The sequence below is a fragment of the Kogia breviceps genome, chromosome 14 (genome assembly GCF_026419965.1).
Source record: "Kogia breviceps isolate mKogBre1 chromosome 14, mKogBre1 haplotype 1, whole genome shotgun sequence".
Classification (NCBI taxonomy): Eukaryota; Metazoa; Chordata; class Mammalia; order Artiodactyla; family Physeteridae; genus Kogia; species Kogia breviceps.
In genome coordinates this window covers 32,831,368-32,858,504 of record NC_081323.1, presented here as the reverse complement: position 1 = coordinate 32,858,504, position 27,137 = coordinate 32,831,368, and the positions used below count along the sequence as shown (strand labels likewise).

At 47.5% G+C, this 27,137-nt stretch overlaps 1 protein-coding gene across 3 annotated transcripts in view; it reads left to right on the top strand.

Moving 5' to 3' along the window:
- The window catches only part of NINL (ninein like), a 136,426-nt gene that overhangs the window by 63,522 nt on the left and 45,767 nt on the right, over window positions 1-27,137 (top strand). For all 3 annotated transcript variants that reach the window (XM_067013839.1, XM_067013838.1, XM_059037584.2), the window contains exons 2-4: window positions 13,539-13,732; window positions 20,925-21,021; window positions 25,621-25,793. In XM_067013839.1, the coding sequence (XP_066869940.1) occupies window positions 13,550-13,732; window positions 20,925-21,021; window positions 25,621-25,793 (453 nt within the window). In that variant the 5' untranslated portion in view covers window positions 13,539-13,549. The remainder of the gene's footprint in view (window positions 1-13,538; window positions 13,733-20,924; window positions 21,022-25,620; window positions 25,794-27,137) is intronic.

Here is a 27,137-nt window from a genome sequence, read left to right as displayed (position 1 = left end):
TGGATCATATGCTAGATTCCTGTGTACGTCTTCATCTATTTTTTTTTAGACGTTTTCTGTTTTTGTTCAGTGGCTCTTTTTCTCTGGACTTACACTAATAAGTACTACCTTGTTTATATTATTGCAGCTTTGTAATTGTTTTAACATTTCATAGGGTTGGTCCTCTCTTATTCTTCTTCCTTTTCAGAAAACCCTGACTTTTCTGCTTATTTATTCAAACCTTGGAAACAATTTGGCTATATCCCCAAAATACCCCATTGTATTTTTACTGCAGACACGTTAAATGTATAGATAAAGGAGTCTTGATATTTATATAATGAGCCTCCTTATGCAAGAATGTGGTATCTCTTTGCATTTGTTAAAGTCTTTTCTCTGTGCCTTTCAAGAACATTAAAACATTTCTTCATACAGATCTTGCACATTCCTTAAGCTTATTCCTGTGTATTTTATTTATTTATTTATTTATTTTTGGCTGTGTTGGGTCTTTGTTGCTGTGTGTGGGCTTTCTCTAGTTGCAGGGAGTGGAGCTTACCCTTCGTTGAGGTGCGCGGGCTTCTCATTGCGGTGGCTTCTCTTGTTGCAGAGCACGGGCTCTAGGCCTGTGGGCTTCAGTAGTTATGGCATGTGGGCTCAGTAGTTGTGGTGCACTGGCTTAGTTGTTCCGTGGCATGGGATTTTCCCAGACCAGGGCTCAAACCAGTGTCCCCTGCATTGGCAGGTGGATTCTTTACCACTGTGCCACCAGGGAAGCCCATCCTGTGTATTTATTTTAATGTAAATAGGCTTTTTCTTCATTATATGTATTAACTGCTTGTTATTTGACTATAGGAGTGAAGGTTACTAATTTTTTTCTTATTAATATTAACTAGTCAGATTAGTGAATAGTGTTCATTCAGATAATAAAGCATTCGCTAATAAATTTGAATCTTTAAAAAAATGTTTGTGACAAATGTAGCAATGAATTGCAAAGCTCTGGGGAATCTAGCAGTGCAGGTCCTTGTCTGATTATGGAGACTTTCAGAAATTTAAGACGAAATCTGTGGGGGAGGCAGGGGTCTGTGTTGTTCCTCCTGCCCCGGTATAGACTCGATGTCTCCCAGTCCCACAGGAGGTCCCATCACAGGCAGTGACGAGCAGGGCCTCCCCTCCCTCTGCTAGGTTGCCACCCAGCCTGCACGGCGTAGACCCTTCAGCCTCCATGAGTTTCTGCTCATCTGATAGTTTCCATCTCTGTATCTTCATGGATTTCTAAAATTAATGATTCACCTGGACTAAGTCAAGCATCCGTGCCTGTTCACAAGCCAGTTTTCCTCTTGGTCAGCAGTGTTTTCATACCCAACCAGCCCGTCTCACATGCTGCACAAACTGGACATCTCTGCATGACCAGTTCCTACCCGGACATGGTTGAACCTCCCTCTGCTGGTGGTGGTGTCTCCAGCCAAGTCCTCTGTCAAGTTAGAGGCCTTTCCAGTGGTCTCTTCATTTCCATCAATTTCTGCCTTGGAATCATGGCAGCAAAATCCTTGCTACTAACATTAGTTCATGAGAGCAGCATCTGGAGCCTAGCATATAGAAGGGACTTAGGAAATGTTTGTTCATGAATCTTTCTTAATCAGTCATTTGGACTTCCCTGGTGGTCCAGTGGTTAAGACTCTGTGCTCCCAACGCCGGGGGCCTGGGTTCGATCCCTGGTCAGGGAACTCGATCCTGAGTGCCACCACTAAGACCCAGCACAGCCAAATAAATAAATAAATATTTAAAAAGTAAGAAGTCTTTTACTTTATTTCCTTCTATATGTGAAAGATGAAGTACATATTCTCAAAAGCTGTTAAATCTGTATGATTCTGTTTGGGCTGCCGCAACAAGTACCACGGACTGGATGGCTGAAACAACACAAGTTCATTTCTCATTGCTGTGGACCCTGCAAGTCAGAGATGCAGGTGTCAGGGTTGGTTCTGGTGAGGACTCTCCCCTTGTTTGCAGACGACTGCCTTCTTGTTGTCTGCTCACATAACTCATCTTAGCTCACTTGTGGGGAGAGAGCTCTCTGGTGTCTCTCCTTATAAGGACATGAATCTTACTGGATCAGGGCCCCACCTTGTGACTTCATTTCACCTTAATTACTTCCTTAGAGCCCCCATCTCCAAATACAGCCACACTGAGGGGTTAGGCCTTCAACATATGAATTTTAGGGGACACAAACATTTGGTTCATAATAATATCTTAGCCACTTTACCATGTTAGCTTCCTTTTCCCTTAAATAAAAGCACATGGTGTAATTCACATATGGTGATGGCTGAAGAAGTTAGCTTTGGAATGTTTAGGAAGTTCTAGAATTGAGCTTGGAAGATACGCCTGTGGTCTGAGTGTGTGTGTGTTCCCTAGGTTCATATGTGGAATCTTAACCCCCAAAGGTGGTGGTGTCAGGAGGTGGGGTCTTTGGGAGGTGCTGAGGTAGGTCAAGAGGGTGGAGCCCCATGAATGAGATTAGTGCCCTTATATGGAGGCCCCACAGAGTTCCCAGTTCCCTCATCCCTTCCACCAGGTGAGGACACAGCAAGAAGGTGCCAGTGTAAGACTCAGGAAGCGGACCCCACCAGAACGTGACCAGGCTGGCACCTTGATCTTGGACTTCCAGCCCACAGAACTGTGAGCCATAAGTTTCTATTGTTTATAAATTACCGTCTATGGTATTTTGTTATAGTAGCCATAACAGACTAAGAGAGATATGGTCCCCCATACACTGTTCCTTACATGCAGGCTATTTTAATATCCCCAAGATTCTTAAGGACAAGCCCATAGCATTTTGTTGACTTTAATTAGGGTATGTCAGAGTCACTTTTCATTTCTTTTTATTTATTCTTTTTATTGCTCCATGAAGAGTACAGCTAAAGTATGATTCACTTTTAGACAATTTGTCAAGTGTGTCCTATTTTTCCTGCCTTGGACAGTGTCTGACTTTGTAGCATCTGTGAGAAGCAGTTTAGGCCACATGATGTGCGACTGTTTACCCAGCATGGACTCCATGGCTTTGCATGTTTTTGCTTCCATCACACCAGTGGAGTGAAGGAGCCAGAGCTGCCAGGTCTTATGAAGAGTCTTACAGAAAATACTCATACAGTTTTAGAAATCACCTTGGGGGGAGGGGCAACAGGAGTGGCTTTGGGGAAACAGTTTGCAGGTTTGCTTTGTTTTGCTTTATTTTCCTAAGTGCTTCCTGGGCCTTTTCATTTCTCATTCAGGCCCTTTGTTTCCTTTGCCCTTTTGGGAACATTCGTCTTCTAACTATGACAAAACAACAGGAGTCCGTCATAAAACACATACCTGCCACTGTTCCAGGAGGTGGGTGTGGAAGGTCAGCGTTTTGTGTTTTTTCAAATATTTATTTATTTATTTGGCTGTGGCAGGTGGGATCTAGTTCCCTGACCAGGGATTGAACCTGGGCCCCCTGCAATTGGGAGGGAGGAATCTTAACTGCTGGACCACCAGGGAAGTGCCATCAGCGTTTCTAATATTCTCCCTCTTCACTGTTTGAAGTTGGAGTGTAACGTACGCAAGAAAAATGCACAGAGGGGCTTCCCTGGCAGTCCGGTGGTTAGGACTCCGCTGCAGGGGGTGCAGGTTAGATCCCTGGTCAGGGAAGTAAGATCCCACATGCCAGGAGGCGCGGCATGCATGCATGCATAAATAAGTAAATATATATATATATATATATATATATATATATATATATACACACACACATACATACATACATACACACACACACACACACACACACACACACAGAGAAAAGTGCACAGATAATGATGAACTGTCACAGTGAACACACCCGAGTAACTGCCATCCCAGTCAGAAGCAGAGTATCCCAGGAACCCCAGAATAGCCCCTCATATGTTCTCCTATTTATTATTCCCTCCCTGCCATCCACTATTTTAACTTCTAACACTATGGATTGATTTTTCCTGCTTCTGAACTTAATGCAAGTGGAATCATGCAATATCTGCTTTTTCCATCATGTTTGTAAGATTGAAGTTGTCATTATGTAGTTTATTCCTCTCCATGGCTTTACAGTTTCCCAGAATATGCCACCAATTACTTATTTTTACGGCTGATGGATATTTGGGTTGCTTCTAGTTTGGGGTGCTATGAATAATGCTGCCTAAGAAAGTGTGTCTTTTGGTACACAAATCCATGGTTTCTGTCGAGTAGGTACCTAGGAGTTGGATTGCCATGTTGTAGAGTGGATATGTATTTAACTTTGGTAGATAAAACTGAGCAGGTTTTTAGAGCTCTTGTGCTACTGGTACCCCCACTAACAAGATCTGAGAGTTCCAGTTGCTCCATGTCTCTACCAACACTTGATATGATCAGTCTTTTATATTTTAGCTGTGGCATAGTATACTGATAAAGCTTTCACAACCGCCCCCCAAAGCCCTGAACTGTAGCATTTTCCAATGACTGTGTGTAAATAGTCCCACCAGAGGAGATTTTAAGCTACCAACATGATGCCGTTGAGACAGAATTGGATGGAGCTGTGAGAAGTCAGTGTGAGCAGCTCCAGCCTCCTGGTTTTACCCATTTGGTACCTCTTGAAAGCCATCAGAGTCTAAGACAGGAGAAGAGGACAGCAGGGAACCCATGGGGGATGCTCCTTGGTCACTGAGCTGTATACAGTGACTGTGTACAGTTATAAGCATCAGCAGGCATTTACATGGATAGAAGGTCTCACCTGGAGATTAAGGGAAGCACCACACACTTGGAATGGCAGGGAAACGTTCCCTTTGCACCCTGCCTGTGCCCTTGTATGCTCCGTCCACATTCTTCAGCTGACTGAGGAAATCCACCTCTGTGCTTACTTATAGGATATCAGGTCCCCATCTGTGAAATAGGGTGATTGAATGGCGCTCTTTGGGACCCCCCTTCTGACTGATGTTCTGTAACATTATCCTGAGATTGAGAGTCACAGGCAAAGTAAGAAAGCAGCTTATTCAGGGGAAATCTGGATTGAATAACAAGGTTAGAGGAATCACTCGTAAAACATCCAATAAGAGTCCACATGAGGAAAACAGTGAGGGTGGGCCATGGCTGCCAGACCTGCTCAGTGTTGAAAATTCAAGTTTATACTCATTGAGATAATGAGCTGTTACGCATCACCTTGGTTAAATGTCCATCTGCTGTAACAAATGAAGCTTGAAGACAGACTTGTTTGTTTAAAAATTCATCGTGTTGGACTTCCCTGGTGGCACAGTGGTTAAGAATCTGCCTACCCATGCAGGGGACACGGGTTCAAGCCCTGGTCCAGGAAGATTCCACATGCCCTGGAGCAGCTAAGCCTGTGTGCCATAACTACTGGGCCTGCGCTCTAGAGCCTGTGAGCCACAGCTGCTGAGCCTTGTGCCACAACTACTGAAGCCTGTGTGCCTAGAGCCCGTGCTCTGCAACAAGAGAAGCCACCACAATGAGAAGCCCACTCATGCAATGAAGAGTAGCCCCTGCTCACTGCAACCAGAGAAAGCCCACGTGCAGCAATGAAGACCCAACACAGCCAAAATTTTTTTAAATAATTAATTAATTTTTAAAAATCGTGTTGAGGGAGATTGGGCAGCAATGATTAAACTGAATAAAAGTTATTTTGGGGGTGCTCAAGAATCAGAAGGCTGTTTTAGCAAATTCCTTTCCCTTGCACTCACCTTGGTTCCTTTAGGAGGAAAAACTGTTGCTTCGTATTCTTTGCAAATGCTATTTAATATTTGGGTAAAAGTGCAGAGAGTTGAATTTATAAATTCTAGTATAGGGAATTCCTTGACGGTCCAGCGGTTATGACTCCATCCTTCCATTGCAGGGGGCACGGGTTCAATCCCTGGTCAGGGAGCTAAGATCTCACAAGCTGTGCAGCGTGGCCAAAAATAAATAAATTAAATAAAATAAAACGGACCACACTGCCTTAAAAAAAAAGAAATTCTAGTGTGAAAAAGACTCCAGCGTGTGTGTTTCTTTGCATGCTTTGTAAGTTTTTGTTGAAATCTGGACATTCTGATTCTCCCACACCTCAGGGATTAACGATTTTTACTAGTTGAGGGCTGCAGCTGTCTTTGTGATTTTTCCAAGCTGTTTTTGCAACGTGTATTCTTTGTTGTGCATGGTGACTGAAATTTCCATTCTGCTATGTCTGTGGTCAGCCAGTGACCTGACAAAGGTCCCCCCAAATGTCTTCTTCTAGATACTCTGAGGGAAGCTGCTACAGCCCAAGGAGGCTGACCCCAAAGCCTAAAATCTAAATATCTACTTTGTAGGAAGAGCAAATACTATATTAATTGCCAATTAAATGACGCATCAGCTTATTTTTATATTGTTGGGATTGGAAAATCCCTTTGATAAAAATGATAGCTTCTCAAGCCTTATTGCTGAGATAGTTAGGGCCGATGTTGGCAAAGTAAATAAATAGTATAAGTTTTGAAAAACAAGAAAGAAGCCATGAAAACAGTTAATGCAGAAATTAATCCTACAAGCTCAGAACTGCTGAAGTATGGAGGTTGATTACAAACCTCAAGGCTATTTGACATGGTGCCAAGACCTGCTCTTCTGGAACCCAAGGCTGGGCTTCAACGTTTTATCTGGGTCATAACATCTTTGCAGATACAGAATGCTCCATCTAGAATGCTACCTTGGTGCTGTTCATTCTGGGTCAGCAGGCTTTTACAGGTTTTTATGGAGGGCCTTGTTTGGAGTTGTTTCTGGATGCGATGCTCTGGATCCACAGACATCGGCACACCCAGCTACTTATGAGAGACCACAGTTCTCTTCCCTGTCCTTGATACCCAGCGGGTTTCCAGGGCCACAGATTAAATTCCATCATCGCTGTGCATCAGTTAAATGCAAACCTACACCTTCCCTCCAGAGGGCTGCGTGGTCCTGCAGGGTGCTGGTCAGCAGCTGTTTCTTGGCCTGTATCCAGTTTGTTTGAGGGCAGGTTTTTCTCCCCAGAATGAAAACAGTGTTTTGCTGCACCTGGTAGCAAAGTTTATGCTCATATATTTAATTAAGCTTTATAGCGTTGGAATTATTGAGAGTCTACTGATTCCAGTTTCAAAAGAATCAAACCATAATAAGCCAAGGGCTCCTCTTTATCTGGAACATTGTCCCCTGTCTGCAGTCAGCACTGAACGCAGCTGGGTTTTCTGGTGGTTTCGATGTGTGGACATTTATGCATTTGTGGAATCCAGAGAGCATTAAATAATTCAGTTTGGGTGAAGAAGAAACTGAAGAGGACCTTGGATGTTTATTATTTATAATGACCACTTGGCTGTGAGGCCTGCATTTCGCGTGTGAGTAGGCCTGGGCACCGGGGATGGGTGGTGCAGGAGGCGGGGCCCTGCCTGAGAGGTCCCCTGTTGCTCTTCTCCTTCCCGGGGTTCTGTGCAAGGATTCTAGGGGATGGCGTTCTCTGACCTCACACACAGGCCTCAGGGAGTCTGAACAGAGCTACAGGTTCCCTGCTGGGAGGGGCAGGGTTAAGGCCCCTGTCCTTCTCACTGCTGTGTTCTGTGGTTTAGGTTGATGGCTTTTCCCAGTCGGGAGGGAGGGGGGTTTCCCAGTGACACATTTCTGGAAATAGGCTTTGAGCAGCAGGAAGGCTGGGAGCCTGGGGACCGGTGTGCGGGATGGCGGTTCTGCTGTCGTTCGTGGCATGATGAGTACCAGGGCCTGGAACCTGCCCCTCCCCTCAGCAGCCCAGCAAAGGTGGTGTTTTAGACCCAATTTGACAGAAGCTCTGACTGGCCCAGAGCTGAGCCTGGCCGGGGCCCTGCAGCCTTGCAGAGAGGCATGGGGATAGGGGATGGGTCACCTCAGCTGTGAAGGCAGCGTTGCCCATGTCTGGGGTCTTTTAGGGTGGCCTTTGCATGGTTCAGGAAGATTCTAATGCTTTAAAATGTTCTCAGGGCGGGCTTCCCTGGTGGCGCAGTGGTTGAGAGTCCGCCTGCCTATGCAGGGGATACGGGTTCGTGCCCCAGTCCGGGAAGATCCCACATGCCGCAGAGCGGCTGGGCCCGTGAGCCATGGCCGCTGAGCCTGCGCGTCCGGAGCCTGTGCTCCTCAATGGGAGAGGCCACAACAGTGAGAGGCCCGCGTACTGCAAAAAAAAAAAAATGTTCTCAGGGAGCCCTTGACCGGTCTCCTTTGACCTCGGCAGAAGGAAGGTGGCCTCTGGGCTCCCCACCCTGCAGTGATGCCGCTAACATGCAGACAGCAGAGTTTAAGGGGGGATCTGGTGCCTGGAGGCTCGGGGGCTCAGATCCTGGGACCTGAAGGGAGTTGACCCCAGTCCAGTCCATTTCAGTGTCGGTTTGAGAACTTGTCTTAAGTACCCACCAGACACCAAGAGCCAACTTTGCAAACCAGTGTGGAGGGTTGTGCAGCTGCGTGTCCCGAGAGCATCCTCCGTCACCTCCTGCTGTGTCTGAGGCATGGTGACTGCTGGGCCCCCATCTCTGCCCGCCCCATGCCCACCCAGTGGACCAGCAGCAGGTGGACGGGCTGAGGAGGGAGGCCTGCTGGAGGGAGGCCTTCAGAACCCAAGGCAAGAGTAGACGCAGGGTGGGATGGGGTGGGGGGGCTGCACAAGGGTTAGTGTCTTCTTTCGAGGAAGAGCCCAAGTGAGGACACAGTGGTCCCTTGCTTAGCGAGATCATCCCACTGAGCAGACCATCTGGGAGGCGGCACCGTCCCCTCCCTGCCCTTCACTCCCATTTTCATTGATGACGCAGTATTCCCAGTAGAGAGGGTTTCGATGGGCCAGAGCTCAAGTCAGCAACCCCGACCGCTGACCAGGGCAAGTCTCCCAACTCGGGCTCTGTGGTGGCTTCAGGGTCTCACTGTGGGGGGCCAGTGGGAGGTGGAGCCAGTTCCCCAGGTGGGGAGGGCACACAGCAGCCGTGGAGGTGCTAAATGCCGTTGGACTCCTGTCTGGAGCTGCTTTATGGAGGCCTGAGAAACATCCCCTGGGCCATAAGCGGGCAGGCTGGTACCTCGGATCACCATCACCTCAAGGCTTCCCTGTCTCTCCCACCCCCCACGGAAGATGTGCTGTCCACCTACCACAGAGACGCTGTCTGGGGCACAGTTACAGTTCCATTCTTGTGCCCAGCTTGACTTTATGGAGGCTTTCTTGTTTTTCCATAATTACTTTTTAATATCCTTATTCTTTTCCAAATGGTCCATCAGCTCTGTCAGAAACCACCCATGTTGGGGACTTCCCTGGAGGTCCAGTGGTTAAGACTCTGTGCTCCCAATGCAGGGGGCCCAGGTTTGATCCCTGATCAGGGAACTAGATGCCACTGCAACTAAAAGAGCCTGCGTGCCGCAACTAAAGATCCCTCATGCGGCAACGAAGATCTCACATGCCACAACGAAGACCTGGCGGAGCCAAATAAGTAAATAAATAAACATTTTTTTAAAAAGAAGAAGAAACCATCCATGTTGTTTTCCACGTGTTCCCACGATACAGGACCGTAGGGTCCCTAGTGGCCAGTTTGTGTGGATTGCACTGTGGCCCTGCCCCAGGCCACCCTCCCAGAACGGTGTCCACTGCTTGCAGGGGACCCAGATCTACAACCTGCATCTTCCTCCTTCTTGGCTGAAGTACCCGTCCGCTAGCTTCCAGATTGGTGGAAAGTGCTCTCTTCCTCAGGATGTCTTTCAGCCTCCAATCCCATTCTTGCTGCGGGAGTCACGCCTGGCGCTGAGTGCAGAATGCTCTTTTCTCTCTAGACATTTTTAGGAATTATTTGTTTGCTCTGAAGTTTCTTGAGGATTTACTTGGTCTGGATGTTTTTATTTGTTGGCCCTCACAGTGGGACTTTGCTGTCTGTCTGCTTGGAAAAGTCTTGTATTTTTCCAGAACCCCCCTTCCCATCAGCTGGTTGCCTTTCCTGGGCTTTTAGAGGATGCCTGGACTTTGGGTGTTGATTTTGAATTTTTTTTTTTTAAGGAAAGAAAATCCAAGTAAAAGTGCCACAGAGCAGAGCCAGGCAATTTCAGAAAGCAAGCCACCAAATATTGAACATAACATATTTTCCTTAAAAAAAGTTTTTTCTTATTTTTAAATTTTTAATAGTAAAAAAACATGATGATATAAAATTTACCCTCTTTACTTCCCTGTTGGTCCAGTGGGAAAGAATCCGCCTTCCAATGCAGGGGACGTGGGTTTGATCCCTGGTCAGGGAACTAATATCCCGCATGCCTCAACGAAGATTCTGCATGCCACAGCTAAGACCCAACGCAGCCAAAAATAAAATTAAATAAATAAATAAATAAATAAATAATTTACCCTCTTAATCATTTTAAAATATACAGTTCAGTAGTGTTAACTGGTATCCACATTACTGTGTAACAGATCTCTAGGACTTTTTCATCTTGCAAAACTGAAACTCTGTACCTGCTGATCAACCCTTCCTATCCCCCTACCCAAACCCCTGGCACCCACCACTTTACTTTGTCTCCTTGATTTTGACTAGTTATCTTACGGAAGTGGAGTCATACAGTATTTGTCATTTTGTGACTGGCATATTCCACTCAACATAAGGTTCATCCATGTTGTGAGAGGTGACAGGATTTCCTTCCTTTTAAGGCTGAATAATATTCCATTTTATTGATATTTTCTTTATCCATTCTTTTGTCAATGGACGTTTGGGTTGCTTCCACCTCTTGGCTGTTGTGAATAATGTTGCAGGGAACATAGGAGTGCAGATAACTCTGAGATCCTGCTTTCAGTTCTCTGGGCTGTATATCTGGAAGTGGAATTTGCTGGATCATATGGAAATTCTATTTTTAGTTTTTTGAGGAACCTCCATACTGTTTTCCACAGCAGCTACACCATTTTACATTCCTACCAAGAGTGCCCAAGGGCTCCAATTTCTCAACATCATCACCAGCACTTGTTTTCTGTTTGTTGCTTGCTTGTTTATTTTTATTGTGGCCATCCTAATGGGTGTGAGATAATATCTCACTGTGGTTTTGTTTTGTGTGTACCTCATTAGAGATGTTGAGCACTTTCATGTGCTTGGCCATTTGGTGGCCATTTGTGTATCTTCTTTGGAGAATTGTCTATTCAAGTCATTTGCCCATATTTTTAATCGGGTTACTGGTTTTTGTTGTTGAGTTATAGGAGTTCTTTACTTATTCTGATCATTAACCTCTTATCAGATGTATGATTTGCAAATTATTTTCTCCCATTCTGTATGTAGGTTGCCTTTTTACACTGTTGATTGTTTTCTTTGATGTGCAGATTCTTAAGTTTGATATAGTACCATTTGTCTATTTTTACTTTTGTGGCCTATGCTTTTGGTGTCATATCTAAGAAATCGTTGCCAAATCTAACATCATGAAACTTTTCCTCTGTTTTTCTTTTTTAAGAATTTTATAGTTTAGATCTTATGTGTAGATCTTGAATCCATTGTGAGTTCATTTTTGATTATGGTGTAAAGTAAGGGTTGAACTTCATTCCTTTGCATGTGGATATCCAGTTTTCCCAGCACCGTTTATTGAAGAGATCGTCTTTTCATCATTGTGTGGTCTTGGCCATTTGGAAAATCATTTGACCACATATGCAAGGGTTTATTTCTGGGCTCTCAAGTGTGTTCCATTGGTCTATGTCTGTCTTTATGTTTTTTGGTTACTTTATTGATTTTTAATTTCCTTTTCTTCTCTGTCTCATTTTTTGTCTCTTTATTCAGGTACACTTAATAGGAGATGTATTTTGTCCTTGTCTTCTAGTGTTGCCATTGAATTTTTTATTGTATTATCCTACATCAATGTCAGGAAACGTCCCTTGGTGTCTAATCATCCCTATTGTCCAGTAATCTATCTTGTTGCATGATTTTAATGTTTTTTCTTCATCTCTCTGGGGATATTAGTTTCTCTCTCTCTCTCTCTCTCTCTCTCTCTCTCTCTCTCTCTGTGTGTGTGTGTGCTTGCGTGGGTGTCTTGGGTTACTCCCCTCTCCCCTCCCACATGTATCAACCTTCAAATCAGTGCCTTGAGCTTCCAGCGAATGGGGGTGTGTGAACATTAGGATTCTGAGCCCCACTCAGACTTCTACACGACCCCTGAGACCTTCCATAGTTCCAAGGTGTTTAGCGTGTCCAGTGACTTGTCACTTGAGCCTTTTTCTGGGACTCCGGAGTCCCAGGGAATCCACGTGCCTCAGTGTGACTCCAGTGCAGTGGTAATGGTACAGACCTGAGCCCGGGCTGTATTTCCCAGATGAAGGTGCCCTTGGAGTTTTTCCAAGCCTTCCTGGCCCATCTCAGTGCTGAGGTTTGTCATGTGGTATCTCAGCCTCAGAAAGACCCCGCCCCCAATCCTGGGGCAAGAGGAGGGTGAATTCCATAGGGCACACATGACCAGAAGCAGTGCCTCTTTTCTCCCAGTGTTTTTCCCAGGACTTTGAAAGCAAAGCATGGACCTTATCTTGGATGGGGGTTAGAAGCATCATAGCAAATGGAAGCTGAAAGATCTTTTTGCCTGACCTGTAGAATGCTGGGCCTGATGCACACCACTAGCCTGTGCCTGGATGGCCAGAGACGAATCACCTGCTGTTTTGGGACAGTGTCTCAGATTTCTGGGGATGAGGGGAAGGAGAGGAAAATAAGTGTTTCTGAGTGGTCAGGAACTGAACTGTGTGTTGGGCAAAGCTGGCATGACCGAGGGGATGTGGGCTGAGTGTGCAGGGTCCTTGCCCCTGAATCAGCCCTTGCATAGAGGCAGGGGTCGGGGGGAGGCGGCAGACCAACAGGTTCTCTCAGGAGAGGGCTGGCTTGTCATTGCTCCTGGGAGGGCCCACAGTGCCCTCTGACCTCCAGCCTGAGTTCTGCCCAAGACCAGAATCCTGGGGCAGAAGTTTGGGCAAGTGTGCCAGGCATCCAGCAGGCCCTGTGTGTATATGTATAGAGAAAAAGTAGAGGGCTTCCCTGGTGGTGCAGTGGTTGAGAGTCCGCCTGCCGATGCAGGGGACACGGGTTTGTGCCCTGGTTGGGGAAGATCCCACATTCCGCAGAGCGGCTGGGCCCGTGAGCCATGGCCGCTGAGCCTGCGCGTCCGGAGCCTGTGCTCCTCAATGGGAGAGGCCACAACAGTGAGAGGCCCGCGTACTGCAAAAAAAAAAAAAAAAAAAGGAGAAAAAGTAGAATGTATATTTGCCAAAATATTAAAATGATTTTTTTTAGGTGGTGAAATTTTGGATGATTTTCTTTTTCTTTATACTTATCTCTGTTTTTCTGATTATTCTGTAATAGATACTTTTTTACAGAACAAAGTAATTCTGGTTCTTTGAGCCAGTGAGGGAGAACGAGCCCCATGGGAACACGTTTCTGGCTCCTCCTCCTCCAGCCTCACGTGTCCTGAGACGACCCTGGTGCCCCTTCCCACACGCCAGCTCCGCCCCTGCCCTGGGCCACACTGCCTGGCGCATTGGGGCCATGGAGTGGGGTGGGAACAGCAGTCAGAGGGCACCGCTGTCTTCTTCTCCCTGCACGCAGCCTGCGATGGGATGGACGAAGAGGAAGAGAGCCACTATGTCTCGCAGCTCAGGGATGTCTACAGCAGCTGTGACACCACGGGGACAGGCTTCTTGGACCGGGAGGAGCTGACCCAACTCTGCCTGAAGCTTCATCTGGAAAAGCAGCTGCCTGTCCTTCTGCAAACACTTCTCGGAAACGACCGCTTTGCCAGGGTGGGTAACTTCATTGACTTCATTTTCACAAAGAAAAGCACAGAGAGTGTGGGGTTATAGCTGCTGGTATCTGAGAAATACCAACTGACTGGAGATACTCTTCAAAGGAAAGTTAGGAGGAAATGGGGTGCTATTTTTCCTTCTGTGCAACATCTATGTTGTAGAAAGAAGTTCCTTAAGATTGCTTTTTAAAAGCATAGTAACTTCCAGAGATTTGTTTTTGTTCTGTTTTTTCCAGAAAGATGCTTGGGTGATTCATCCGGGGAGTGGAAGGTGGATATGGATGGTGCATGTGGTTCACAAAACACAGTGATCTGTGCGCAGCTCACACACTGGGTCATTCAGAGGCAGCTGCAAAGTACCTCGAAGGCACATTGTCTCGTAAAATTACCTAGCGTGAAATTCATCCAGCAGCTGGACAGAACATTGCCCACTGCTGTTGCAGGAACCAAGGCTCCCTGTGTTCAGAGTGTATCTCTGTGAGTGTATCTATCCCAGATAGGAAGTATGCACTCAGAGAGTTCTTTTCTCTAGGAAATTCAAGGTCATCTAGAACGGTAATCTGGAGCCTGGACCACAACTTGCTTTCCTGATTGAAACACTAAGAAGCTTCTTAGTGTTCCTGCTTCTTAAATGTGTCCAGATGTTAACATGTTCGTTTTAAAAACAGTGCCTGGGGGCTTCCCTGGTGGCGCAGTGGTTGAGAGTCCGCCTGCCGATGCAGGGGACGCGGGTTCGTGCCCCGGTCTGGGAGGATCCCACGTGCCGCGGAGCGGCTGGGCCCGTGAGCCGTGGCCGCTGGGCCTGCGCTTCCGGAGCCTGTGCTCCGCAACGGGAGAGGCCGCGGCAGTGAGAGGCCCGCGTACCGCAAAAACAAAACAAAACAAAACAAAAAAAAAACAGTGCCTGGAATTCCCTGGCGGTCCAGCGGTTAGGACTCCGGGGTTTCACTGCCAGGGGCCTGTGTTCAATCCCTGGTCAGGGAACTAAGATCCCGCAGGCCACATGGTGCAGCCCAAAAAAGAAAAAAAACCCAGTGGCTATAATCTTACCTTTGAAGGAAGGGCATTTTTTCCACAGAACTCAGTAAAATTCTTTTCATTTTGAATGAGAAAAAAATCTAGCTGCAAATATCCTGAGTTGGCTTTTGGACAAAAACAAATGAAGAAGAACAACCAAAAACCCCTCCCTGCTGGCCCTGGGGGAGGGTCCAGGCGGATGTGACCTCCTGTTACTTCCCCCAAGGCCGTGTGGCCAGTGCTGTCAGCAGTACTACCCCTCCTGCATGGAGGACTCAGCCTCACAAACACACTGCACTCTTTTCTGTCTCTTTACTCTCTTCCTGCTTTTTCTTTATGGACTTAAGAATCAGGTGTGTTTTTGATAGAAAATGTCCTAGCCCCTCTTGATATCACTTGGAATTGTATTTGGAGGCTAGATAAGCAAAAGGCACATTTGTGAAAATCAACACTCTGGTTAAATCAGCACAAACAGGGACTTCCCTGGCAGTCTAGTGGTTAGGACTCTGCGCTTCCACCACAGGGGACACAGGTTCAATCCTGGTCAGGGAACTAAGATTCTGCATGCTGTGTGTGGCAAAAACAAAACAAAACAAAACAAAAAACAGCATGAACAGATGGTTTCCTTGATGATTTTTGACAGTTTGGAAAATTCAAAACCAAAAGAATCACTTTGGGGCCCAGATTCATTGTAGGATGTATCATTCCCGGCCTTTCTCTGCTTTGTGCTTTGTCTGTGAGAAAGGGAGCCTGACCTCGAAACCCTGAGTTACGCCTGGAGGAGGGTCAGTGTTGGAGCAGCTGCAAAGGGAAAAGGGCCGTTACCGTTCCCCTGCTTCATCCACAGGCGGGGGAGTGCACACAGCCAGCGTTTAGGTGGAACATTCTGTAGGAGTTTTAGGGACACCAGTGTCAAGCCAGAAGTACCCAGGTAGTTGTCACCATTTTCTGTGACAGAAACCAAATGGTGGAGATTTCAGGAAGTTTTGAAGAAAAACAAGATAAATCCTTTGTCCAGGAGAATGGATTGGCTTTTCAATTCAAATATCACTTATTCAGTTTCCTTGCAGGAACTAACATATGTGACACCACAGAAATGTTAGTCATTGATACAGTAATCCAGTTATAACAATGAAGAAACAATATTATAATATATGAATTAATAAGGTAATTTTTAATGCTATGAGGGTATGCTTGTTTTTTTAAAAAAAATTAATTAATTAATTAATTAGGCTGCGTTGGGTCTTAGTTGCGGTATGCATGATCTAGTTCCCTGACCAGGGATCAAACCCAGGCCCCCTGCATTGGGAGCACAGAGTCTTAACCACTGGACCATCAGGGAAGTCCCAATATGCTTGTTTTTAATTCCTTTTTCCCGTTAAAGAAACATTATCAGGTCTAGTTTCAAGCCAGAAAGTTGACGTGGCCTGAGAGTCCTGTGACTTGGGAAATTTCCATGTGCATTTTGTTATTTCTCATGTTTCTTTACCAGTGGTGAGGTTCTTACCTCAAGTATCTTAAATTTGGGTAGAAAGAGAATTTTCCTCTCAAAAAATAATTGATAACATGGTGTTACTGAAAATAATTTTAAGGTTGAGAGTGATTCTTGATCACAGGGTCCAGCCTCTTCATTTGTGAGGAGAGTCCGTGATCAAGCAGGGATGATGGTGTATCCTGTTGGGTTGAACACCTGATGCCGTGGGCTGGCCCTTCCTTCTTTTATGAGCTGTGAAGGGAGAGGGCACAGAAGCACACACAAGCACAGTCAAACTGGTATCAGATAAAACAGCAGCACACTCGGCAATCAGATTGCCTCCTGTTTGATGGATCAGAAGAAAGTCAGCTGATAAGTATCAGTATTATCAAAGATGCAAAAGAAATCTGAGATTGGATCAAGCAAAATGGCCATTTCATTCTGCTCCCATGTAGTCAACAAGTACTTTTGAGCTCTTATTATGTGCAAGGCAAATCTAGAAGCTAGGAATGTAAAAATGAAAGCAATACAACGTCTCTCTTTGTGAAATGAAGTCTATGCAAGGTTATTTATTCTAGTATTGATTCACATGGCAAAAAACTGGAAACAGCCTTTTGAATATGAGATTAGTTCAGTACATTCTTGTAGATCCAAATGATGAAATTTATGCCTCATCCCTAAAAAAGAGGGAAGAGACTTCAAACATTGTCCTAGTGGCAGGTTAGCAAACTCAGGCCTACCTTCCAGTTAGTGCTACTAAAAAGGCTGAACAAAATAGAAAAAACAAAAGATCTTGAAAATGGTAAAGAGCAAACAAGTCAGGGGGGATTACAACCTAAAAATCTATGCTAAGTCACGTATCGAGAGAAGTTAAGCTCAGCACACAAAACCCCATTTGCCCTGAGAATGTTTTCTGGTCTTAAATAGCAACTGTGAAATTGATGTCATTTGAGGGTTTTAAAGGGCCAGGGAAATGCATGTCTAAACACAGACTCACCCAAGGAGAAACTGATGAACCAGCCCCCAGTTTAAGGGAGGATCCTGAGGGTGCACCTGTAGGGTAAAGATATAGGGTAAGTGAATCAGCCGTTATGCTCTTTACTGTCTGGGCTTGTGTGCGCTCAGGGGTCTAGATGACCTCAGGCCTTAGATCAGGTTGTCCTGCACAGGCGGTGCCCTCAGGCACGTGGCAAAAGCAAACAGAAGTCCTCTCCTGAGAAAGTTCCCTCATCCTGGGTCTGTAATTCTTCCTAAGTAATAGTCATATACAATAACCAGCATACAGTCAAGGATAACTAGGCACAAAATAAAGATGAGTGAGAGCCAGAGAAACAACAGACAACGGAAGCAGAGCACAAAGATGTGAAGTATTGGAATTACTGGGCAAAAAGTGTAAGCCAACTATGGTTACTATGTTAGGAGAGATTTTAAAAAAACAAGCTTGAGGGACTTCCCTGGTGGCACAGTGGTTAAGAATCTGCCTGCCAATGCAGGGGTCATGGGTTCGATCCCTGGTTCGGGAAGATACCACGTGCCCCAGAGCAACTAAGCCTGTGCGCCACAACTACTGAAGCCCAAGCTCCCTAGAGCCCACAAGCCACAACTACTGAGTCCGCGTGCTGCAACTACGAGCCTGCATACCTAGAGCCCATGCTCTGCAACAAGAGAAGCCACTGCCATGAGAAACCCGTGCACCGCAACAAAAAGTAGCCCCCGCTCGCCGCAACTAGAGAAAGCCCGCGTACAGCAGCAAAGACCCAATGCAGCCAAAAATTTTTTAAAAATTTTTTTAAATTAAAAGAAAACAAGCTTGAAAATATCCACAGGAAAGAGGTAACTCTAAAAAGTGACATAACAAATCTGAACAAAGAACCAAATACAACTTTTAAGAGTTTAACAGCAGATTAGACACAGCTGAAAAGAGCACTCATCCAGGATGCAGCATGATGTTATAAAGAGAAGGTGAAGACTGGGGAACATCCCTTTGGTTGGAATCCCAGGAGGAAAGGAGTGAATGAGGAGGGATTTTGTGAACAGATAATAGCTAAAAAGTTTCCAAAACAGATTTAAGATTCCAAAAACCCATGGAATTCTGAGTAGCATAAATAAAAAGAAATCCACATCTGGCCATATTATTGTGAAACTAAAGGGAAACAGACATCTTAAAAGCAGCCAGAGATGGGTACACATGATCTCTCTGTATTTTTTCCCTACAACTGCATGTGAATCTATAATTATCTCAAAATGAAACATTTAATAATTTTTTAAAAAGCAGCCAGAGGAAAAAAGACATATCCTGAAAGTCAGCCATAGTTAGATTGACAATTGCCTTCTCAGATGTGACTGTAGAAGCCAGAAGCCAATGGAAGGGTGTCTCCAATGTACTAAAAGAGGACTGATGCCAACCTGAATCCCATACTCAGCAAGAATACCCTTTAAGGGGACTTCCCTGGCGGTCCAGTGGTTATGACTCTGAGCTTCCACTGCAGGGGGCAAGGGTTCAATCCCTGGTCGGGGAACTGAGATTTCGCATGCCCTGAAGAGTGGCCAAAAAAAAAAAAAAAAAAAAAGAATACTCTTTAAGAACAAAGGTGAAAGAATACATCTCTGAGAAGGTGAATTCTGCTCGGTTTTGAGAGGATATAGAGGCAAACACATCCATTAGATATTTGTTGAGTGTTTACATTGTGTCACTGTGAGATCACATGCTAGTTGCGGAGACAGAAAATAAACAAACAAGTAATCCATTGTCAGATCTGATACGTGTGTAACTGAGGCAGAGGTGCCCCCAAGCCAACAGCTGTGTTAAATGCCCATCGGCAGCAACAGAATGTGCTCATTCAAGTTCTGTGCCAGGTGTGGGAAGCATGCTTGGACCTACAGCCCAGGCCTGCTTTGTCTGAACTTACTGGTGACAGTAAGCTCTTGTGTTGATTTCTTTCTGTGGGACTTCAGTAGAAGCACAGGTAGAGAAAAGAGCTGAAGAGTGCAGCTCAGTGGACATCCACCCTGAGCACACCTGGTTCTCCAGCATCCTGCATCCCTCCTCAGGTGCCCTTGCTGTCCCTCTGCTTCCAAGAGTTACCACTGTCCTGATGCCAACAGCATAGATTTGTTTGCCTATTGCTGAACTTTATACAAGCGAAAATACACAGCGTGTGCTCAATGTATACTCTCTGGTTCTTTTACTCCGTATTATGTCTGTGAGCTATATTCACACAATGTAGATATATTGTCTCTGTCGGTGGTTTGGTTTTTTTTTTTCCCCTATTGTCATCTTTCGTTGTCTGACTGAATCACAGTTTATTTACCCATTCTCTTTTTGGACATCTGGATCATTTCCACTAGTCTTTTAATAAATTATGTTTTTGCTGAAACAAAAAGCATTGATTGATAGTAAACTTTCAAGCTAAGGATGTGTCCTGTCATTTTTAGGATAAACTATAAGAGAATGGAAATAGACTGTATAACTTCTGAATTAATAAGGGGGAAAATGAAGTCCGAAAAGAAAATCAGTAAATCCAAAGAGAGGAAAGAAAGGAGAAAAAGCAATTGAAAGCACACAAAAAATAGTAGATTTAAATCTAAATATCATGGAAAAACCCAAGCGAACTTTTTGGCCAACCCAATATATCAGTAACGACATTAAATGTAAAATGTTTTAGTTAAAAGATAAACATTTTCAGATTGGGGCAAAAAATCCAACTATATACTGTTCATAAGAGACATGTCTAAAACATAAGGATATAAAAAATTGACATTATTAAAAGTTTGGTTAAAAAAACAAAGTTTGGTAAAAAGATATAACAAGTAAATACTCCATAAGAAAGCTAGTCTTTGTGGTAAAAGCACTACTGAACTAAAGAGGGTCAGCATTTTATATTAATAAAAGATTCAATACACCAAGAGGATTTAAATGTATATTCTGTGACCCAGCAATCCCATTGTTAGGCGTATACTCCAAAGAAACGCCTAATAACACATGTGTAACTGTTCAAAGCTGGGGCTTTTTGTTGTTTTTTTAAAAATAACTAAACCCTGGAAACAATGGGAATATCCACCAGCAGGAGGGTAGATTAATAAATTGTTGCTCAGTTACACTGCAGAGCAGAGAAAATGGGCGGATCATGCACAGCAAGTTACGTGAATATTACAGAAGTAATATTGAGTCTAAGACACAAAATAGTATATACACATGATTCCATTTAGGTCAAATATAAAAAGAGGCAGAAGTAAACTGTATTGTTTAGGGGTACATGCAAATGAGGTATAAAAGCAAGGATGTTAGAGTTAGGGGCTGGGGGATTTAATCAAGAAAAGAACCGTGGTGGAGGGCTCGCCCAGGTGCTGCCGTCTTCTCTTTCTTGGTGGGTGGTGAGAACGTGGATTTTTCTTTTTCTTTATGTGTTAATGTTTGTGGTCATCAGACACCTCTTTTCTACACTGCTTTCTAATGATGTGGTCTGATTTACTTTTATGGAGTTGTTAACAGTGCTTTTTGGTGATGGGATTATGGTTCACTTTTACTTGCCTTATTACATCTTCAATTCTTTTAAATCTTAAGTAAATGTTTGCAAAAATGAATGTTCTTAGTGCTGAAGGCAACATAAGATCTTCCATCTGAGAAAAACCAAAAGGCCAGGGTGTTACGTATGTGACCTGTAGAAAGTAGCGTTGACCTCTCTTCTCAAATCCACAGGTTAACTTTGAGGAATTTAAGGACGGTTTCGTGGCCGTCTTGTCATCACAGGCTGGTGTCAGCTCCTCAGATGAAGACAGTGGGTCTTTGGAGCCAGGTAAGAGGCCTTCCCGGTCTCTGTTACGTCTCTTCCCGTGATTCCGTGACTTCTGGAGTATGATGTTCTCACCGAACGATGTAGCAGATCTGTCTCTGCCAAGCTGCGTAGACTGGAACTGACGTTTGGGGTTTTTCTTCTTTTGCTTCCTTATTTGTAAAATGGTGTTGTAAGGGGAAGACTCTTGTTTTCCTCTACAATACACACAATCCTCTGAATATGCTGGCACTTCTGGTCACCAGATATGTGTGTTTTTTCCCACACCAGGCCGTTTTGCAAACACCAGCGGGGTTGTCCTACAATTCAACTCTGTTCTGACACCGTCTACCTGGACACGACGTCAGACCCCATAGGGGAAGGGCTCAGTCCCCCAAGACTGCACCCTCTTCAGACAACCATCTCAAATCCAGGTTGTCACCTGTGCTTCTGACCCACCTGTTATAGATCAGAGGCTCCCACGACCTCCTCGGATTCAATTAATTTGCTAGAGCAGAACCCAGGGAAACCCATTTATTTACTGGGTCACCGGTTTATTACAAAAGGATATGACTCAGGATAAGAGATGTGTGGGAAGGGGCTCGGAGCACCCATGCCCCCTTCAGGCCTCTCTTCCCCCGTCTCCACATGTTCACCAACTCGGAAGCTCTCAGAACCCCGTCCTTTTGGGTTTTATGGAGGCTTCATTACAGACATGACTGATCAAATGATTGGGCATCGGGGATTGAACTCAACATCCCTGGAGGTCAGGGGGTGGAGCTGAAAGTTGGTTTCCCTGGCAACCAGCCCATCCTGAGGTGTGGTTCCAAAAGTCATCAATGTAAACTAAGGTGTGGTTGCTCTCATCACTTAGGAAATTCCACGGGTTTTAGGAGCTAGCTGTGCCAGGGATGGAAGACCAAATACATATTTGTTATAAATCACAGTATCACAGATGTCAAGTTAATACCGCGTGCTGTCCTTACAGCATAGGGTGTTGACAAGATAAAGTGGGTGTCGGGGGTGGAAGCACTGGAGAATCCAAAGCACAGGGCAGGTGTGAGGTGTTAGCCAGGGCTTGGAGGCTGGCGGAGCAGGCAGGATGCCACCAGCCGAGGCAGCCCTCAGCCTGTCTTCTGTCTCAGACAGTAGTGCTCTGTGCTCCTAGGACTTGTGAGAATCCTGGTTTTGAGCAGGGCCAGTGGGACAAAGGTAATATTTCAGAACAAACAAAAGTGGTGGCTTTGGTCAGGAGGTGGAGGGAGGGTTTTGGAGGGAGGCCCGCTCGATGTGTGGACTGTGGGCTCCAGTCGGAAGGTGATGGCGGACATGCTCATTCGAAGCCGTGCTGTACCCTCGGGCTGGCTGCTGCGGGCAGCACGTGATGCGCCCTGGCTGGTCACGGCTGCGTTTGCGGGCAGCACGTGATGCGCCCTGGCTGGGTCACGGCTGCGTTTGACGAGCGTTGGGAAGGAGAGTGAAATGGTAGTGGGTCCCTCCCTCTCTCCCACGTGGGGCAGGCGTTTGAGGAGTCTGCCCCGCAGCAGCCCCCTGGTCTGCTCCTGGACCCCGGGCAGGTCCTTGGTTGGGAGCAGGTGCACGATGATCTGGGCACCAGGGGTACCGTGAGGGAGGCTTTGTGTGCAAGGCTTGGAGCTAATGGATGTTTTAAGTAGATTCCAGTGAACCGTCCTAGAAGTCCTGTGGCTGCTCCTGCCTGTTATTCAGGTGGGGTTTTGCAACCTGGAGCCAGGCCCTGCCCCCGCCCCTGGGGCTGAAGTCAGCTGCCCCACCTCCTCCTGCTGGAGCCACGGGAGCCCTTATGCGGGGGAGGAGTCAGCCCGCCAGCAGCCCCATCGCCCTGCAGCTCAGGTCATTGGCTGCTTTGTCTCACACTTGTTTTCCTTGAGATGGGAAGAAGCCCACTTGCCTTTCCCGACTCAGGGTTTTGGAGTGTGATCGTGTGACCGTGGACGTGGATGTGCCCAAGAAAGGCCACGCCCGTGTCACTGCCCCCCTCTCCATGCTGGAACACGTGTGCATCTGTGGGGTTTGTCCTCACTTCCTCCAAAGACAGGAGAAGCTGTTTCATGACTGGTGCTTTTCCACACCAGCTCTGTTTATTTTTTATTTTTATTTTATTTTTTTAGTTTATTTATTTATTTTTTGTCTGCATTGGGTCTTTGTTGCTGTTCGCAGGCTTTCTGTGGCACGTGGGCTCAGTAGTTGTGGCTCACAGGCTCAGTGGTTGTGGCGCATGGGCTTAGTTGCTCCGCAGCATGTGGGATCTTCCTGGACCAGGGATCGAACCCGTGACCCCTGCACTGGCAGGCGTATTCTTAACCACTGAGCCACCAGGGAAGCCCCCCGGTTTTGCTTTGTGTTGTTTTCCTCTTCTTTCAATTTTCAGTGCTTTCCTCAATTACACGGTCGTAAGCCCACCTGAGGTGGCTCGGACGGGGCTTGTGCACAGAGGCAGGGCACCGGGTGGCCCTGCAGCCACGGGTTGTGAGAACCGGGGCGAGCCCTGCCCCATCCTCCAGGGCCGTGCGCGTTTCAGCTTCTCACCGCAGCCACCTTCCCAGCCTCCCCCATCCAGGGGCTTCATCCCTCCTTCCCCAGGCGTGTCCACAGTGTCGCTCTCTCCTGCTTTCTAATCTGTCTGCCGGTCTTTCCCACCATCTCCCACCATGACTGGAAGAACGATTGGAGCTTTGATGCTCCAGGGATGAGCATGTCGTCAGGGGGCCAAACGCCCCGGGGTTTTTGAAGAACATCCCACTTCCCCGTTATTCTGCTTTCAGTAAAGGCCGTTGCAGAACATATAACCAATGTCTTTTCACTTGTAGACCTTGGTATTCTGCTCCCATAAATAAATACACACACACAGGAGGCACAGCCAGGTGTCCAGCACAGGGCACCGTTCGCCTTGTGCTCTGTGGGCCATCTGGGCAGCGGGTGGGGACTGGCCGTGACCCCCCGTGCTTCCCGCCAAGAGGCCACGGCTCTGTGTTCTGTGGTTGGTGGGAAGCTGCCCCCTTCCTGTCGTGATTTGCCACATGGACACTCTTTTCTAGAGAAGCGTTTCTCTCTGTTGGGGGGGGGGGCGTGACACGTTTGGGGAACCTTACGAAACAGCTGTGTGTTTTCTGGGCGTCTCATTCCTCTGAGGAAAGTGCTGAAATGATGAAGAAATGGGGCCACATCCAGGGCGGGTTGGACTCCGGACACGGACGGGGTTGGGGGGGAGCTCAGGAGGGGAAGGGCAGGAGCAAGGTCAAGCCACGGGGGGCAGACGTGGTGCTGGGTCACGACCTCCAGGTGAGCCACGAGCGGGCCGGGCCCCGGGGAGGGCCCACGTGCGTCAGGCCCCTCCTCGTCTTCTGCAGCTGGTTTCCCAAATGTGCTGCAGCTGCCCACTCCCACCTCCCGTGGCTTTCCTCTTCCCGCACCTCCCCCTGCAGTAAAGGTGCGGAGCCTGTGTGCTGGCCTCGCCCCTGCGTGGGGCACTCAGAGCCTCCTGTTTCCCCCCTACCAGGGTGTCCGCTCCCTGCTCTCCAGCAGCCCCGGGAGTTCCCACATGGGAGAGATTACAGGGCCGGGCAGGGCCCGTGATAACCTCCGAGTGTCCCGGAGACGTGGTGAACCTGCCTTAAGTGTCCGCTGTCACGTGGAACTCAGCAGCTTCCTCCCCAAACTCCTCCCTTGTTCCCAGTTTCTGTTGGTCACTGGCATCACTGGCCAGGTTGGACCCAGCCTCCTCCTCTGATGGTCCCAAGGTCAGGGGCTGCAGGGTTGGTGCGGAGGAGAGAAGGGAGGTGGTACTTGGCCTTAGGAAGCGTGACGCATCTGTGTGAAACGGTCCTCAGTTTTCCTGACTTGGCCTTACTTCCTTGGATCCTCTCCCCCAACCTGCCCGTTCTGGTTGCTCCCTTCTGAACCTGTGTCCTCTCCTGGCCGTGGCCCACGTGGCCCTCTCCAGTCTCTCTCCGGCTGCCCAGATTCCCTACAGAGGCAGCATCATTTCTTCTTTGCCTGCGGGGTCCCCACTGCTCTGCAGATGTGGGCAGGTAAGGAAGGAAGAAAAGTGCAAGGGGTTTATTAGGGCTTATGGGATTCTCATGAATCCCAAAGTAAAATGCACTCCTGCCTCCGTCCCAGACTTTAGACCCACGTGGAGTCTGAGGCTCCCCAGCTATGCCGAGGTCCTTGCCTACCGCATCCCGTCTGGGGGGCGGGGGGGGGAGTCCTGTAGTGAGGGGGGTGGGTGAGATGTGACCTTCTGGTCTCTAGAGCAGTATGTTGCTGGATTATTGGAGGCTTTTCTCCTTGTGTAAAAAGCTAGATTTTTGTATTAGTCTTTTATTGCATAACAAAAGCGTATTTTGCTTGGAAACATTTAAACAGCACCTAGAGTTTAGGATGGAAAGTCCCTGCCTCCCAGCCTGGCTGTCTCAGCCCCAGCCCCGCTGTCGACCGTTCCCTGTGTTCTTCCAGGCGTTTTCCGTGTGTGTCCCTGAGAGCCACGCTTTGTGCCCAAACCTGCACCTTCGTAAAGGGCATCTTGGCAGCACGTGTGGGCCCAGAGGCTGTTTGAGAGAACACGTCCCATTTTCATTCCAGGTGCCCCCCGGGCCGTCCCCCCGAAGTACGTGAGCGGCTCTAAGTGGTATGGCCGTCGGAGCTGGCCCGAGCCCTGCGACGCTGCGGGTGGAGCCCAGTGTTTGCCCGAGCAGCCTGCCAGGCCCAGTGTGAGAAGCCAGCTCCGACGCTCCGCGTCCCTGGAAAGTGTGGAGGTGGGTCGACCCCGCCTTTGCCCTCCCCCAAGTACGCACGCCCCACCCCCCCATAGTCACTGCTCACGTGACACGATAAGGGAAGATGGTGAAGGGGGCATCTATCTCATCGCCAGAGCACTTTGGAGAGTGATGTTTAGTTTTAAGGTGTCTCTGGGTCTCGCTGTCTGCAGGGAAACTCTGGCCACAGAGCGTCCTCCTTCAGACACGGGGGCCATGGAGAGTCCCCTGCTCCCCTCCCCTTGCACCGCCAGAAGGAGAGGAAGGTTAATCAGCCGAGGATAGAGAAAGCAGCACTGGGCGCGACCGAGGCTCACCCTCCACAACTTGGCGGGCACGTCATGCCAGATGCCTCCGGGGACCCCAGGCTCCCTGAGCTGTCCACTGCAGGAGCCTCGAGGGCTTTGTGTCAGGAAGGACGTCCACGGGGCAGATCCACAGCCTACGGGTTAAGCGTGGCCCGTTGGACCTGTTTTCGGGGTTCCAGAAGGTTTCTGACTCCTCCCCGTGATGTCCACCTCTGTCTGATGAGGCTCTAGGGGGGCTTCCTTTAATAAGACAGCTCTGGGCCCTCATATTAATTTGTTTATATTTTCAACATTCGTTGAGGCCAATAGGAAAAGCAAATAAATATGTATTTAGATCCTGGAGTCGCTTCTCTCAGGGATATGCTGCACTTGGGTGTCACCAATAAATCCTAGGCCTTTGCTGCTTTATTCTCTCTTAAATTTGGCCCCAGGGATGGAAGGCTTCATGTGTCCGCGCCATCTCTGTGGTGCCGTCCTGCTTCTTAAAACCATCTTTGATCCCCAGAACTAGGACCCTAGGGATGCTGCCTTTAGGGTTGTCATCAGGTTGAATGCATTAGAAAAATGAGATATACCACCTGCCCCCAGAGCTCCAGCCTCAGTTCAGTGCCGGTTCTAAGTGCTGAGTCCTGGTCAAGCCAGTGTTCCTTCCAAAATCAGAAGCAGACTTTGACTCTGTGGTCCATGGACGCGGTCACAGAAACATGAGGTTTTACTGGACTTCTTGGTGGACCAGCCCCTTGGGCACTGAGGTCTCAGCAGATCACCGGCTGTCTCCGGAGCACCTGGGGATCAGAGACCTGCTCTTCCTTGACTGTTGCCGACAGACATGGGTGATGAGCGGCGGGGTACAGAGGGTGCCGAGTGCAGGCCGCAGCGTGCGGTCCGAGAGAGGGAGCTGGTGTGCACGGGGCCTCGTGGCTGACCACCAGGGCTGCCCTGTGGGCTGGGGCTCCCCTTCCTCAGGTGTCCCCCCTCCAGCCCCACCAGACCATCCTGCTTGTTCCTGGTGCTCCGTCTGCTGCCCTTTCCTCTG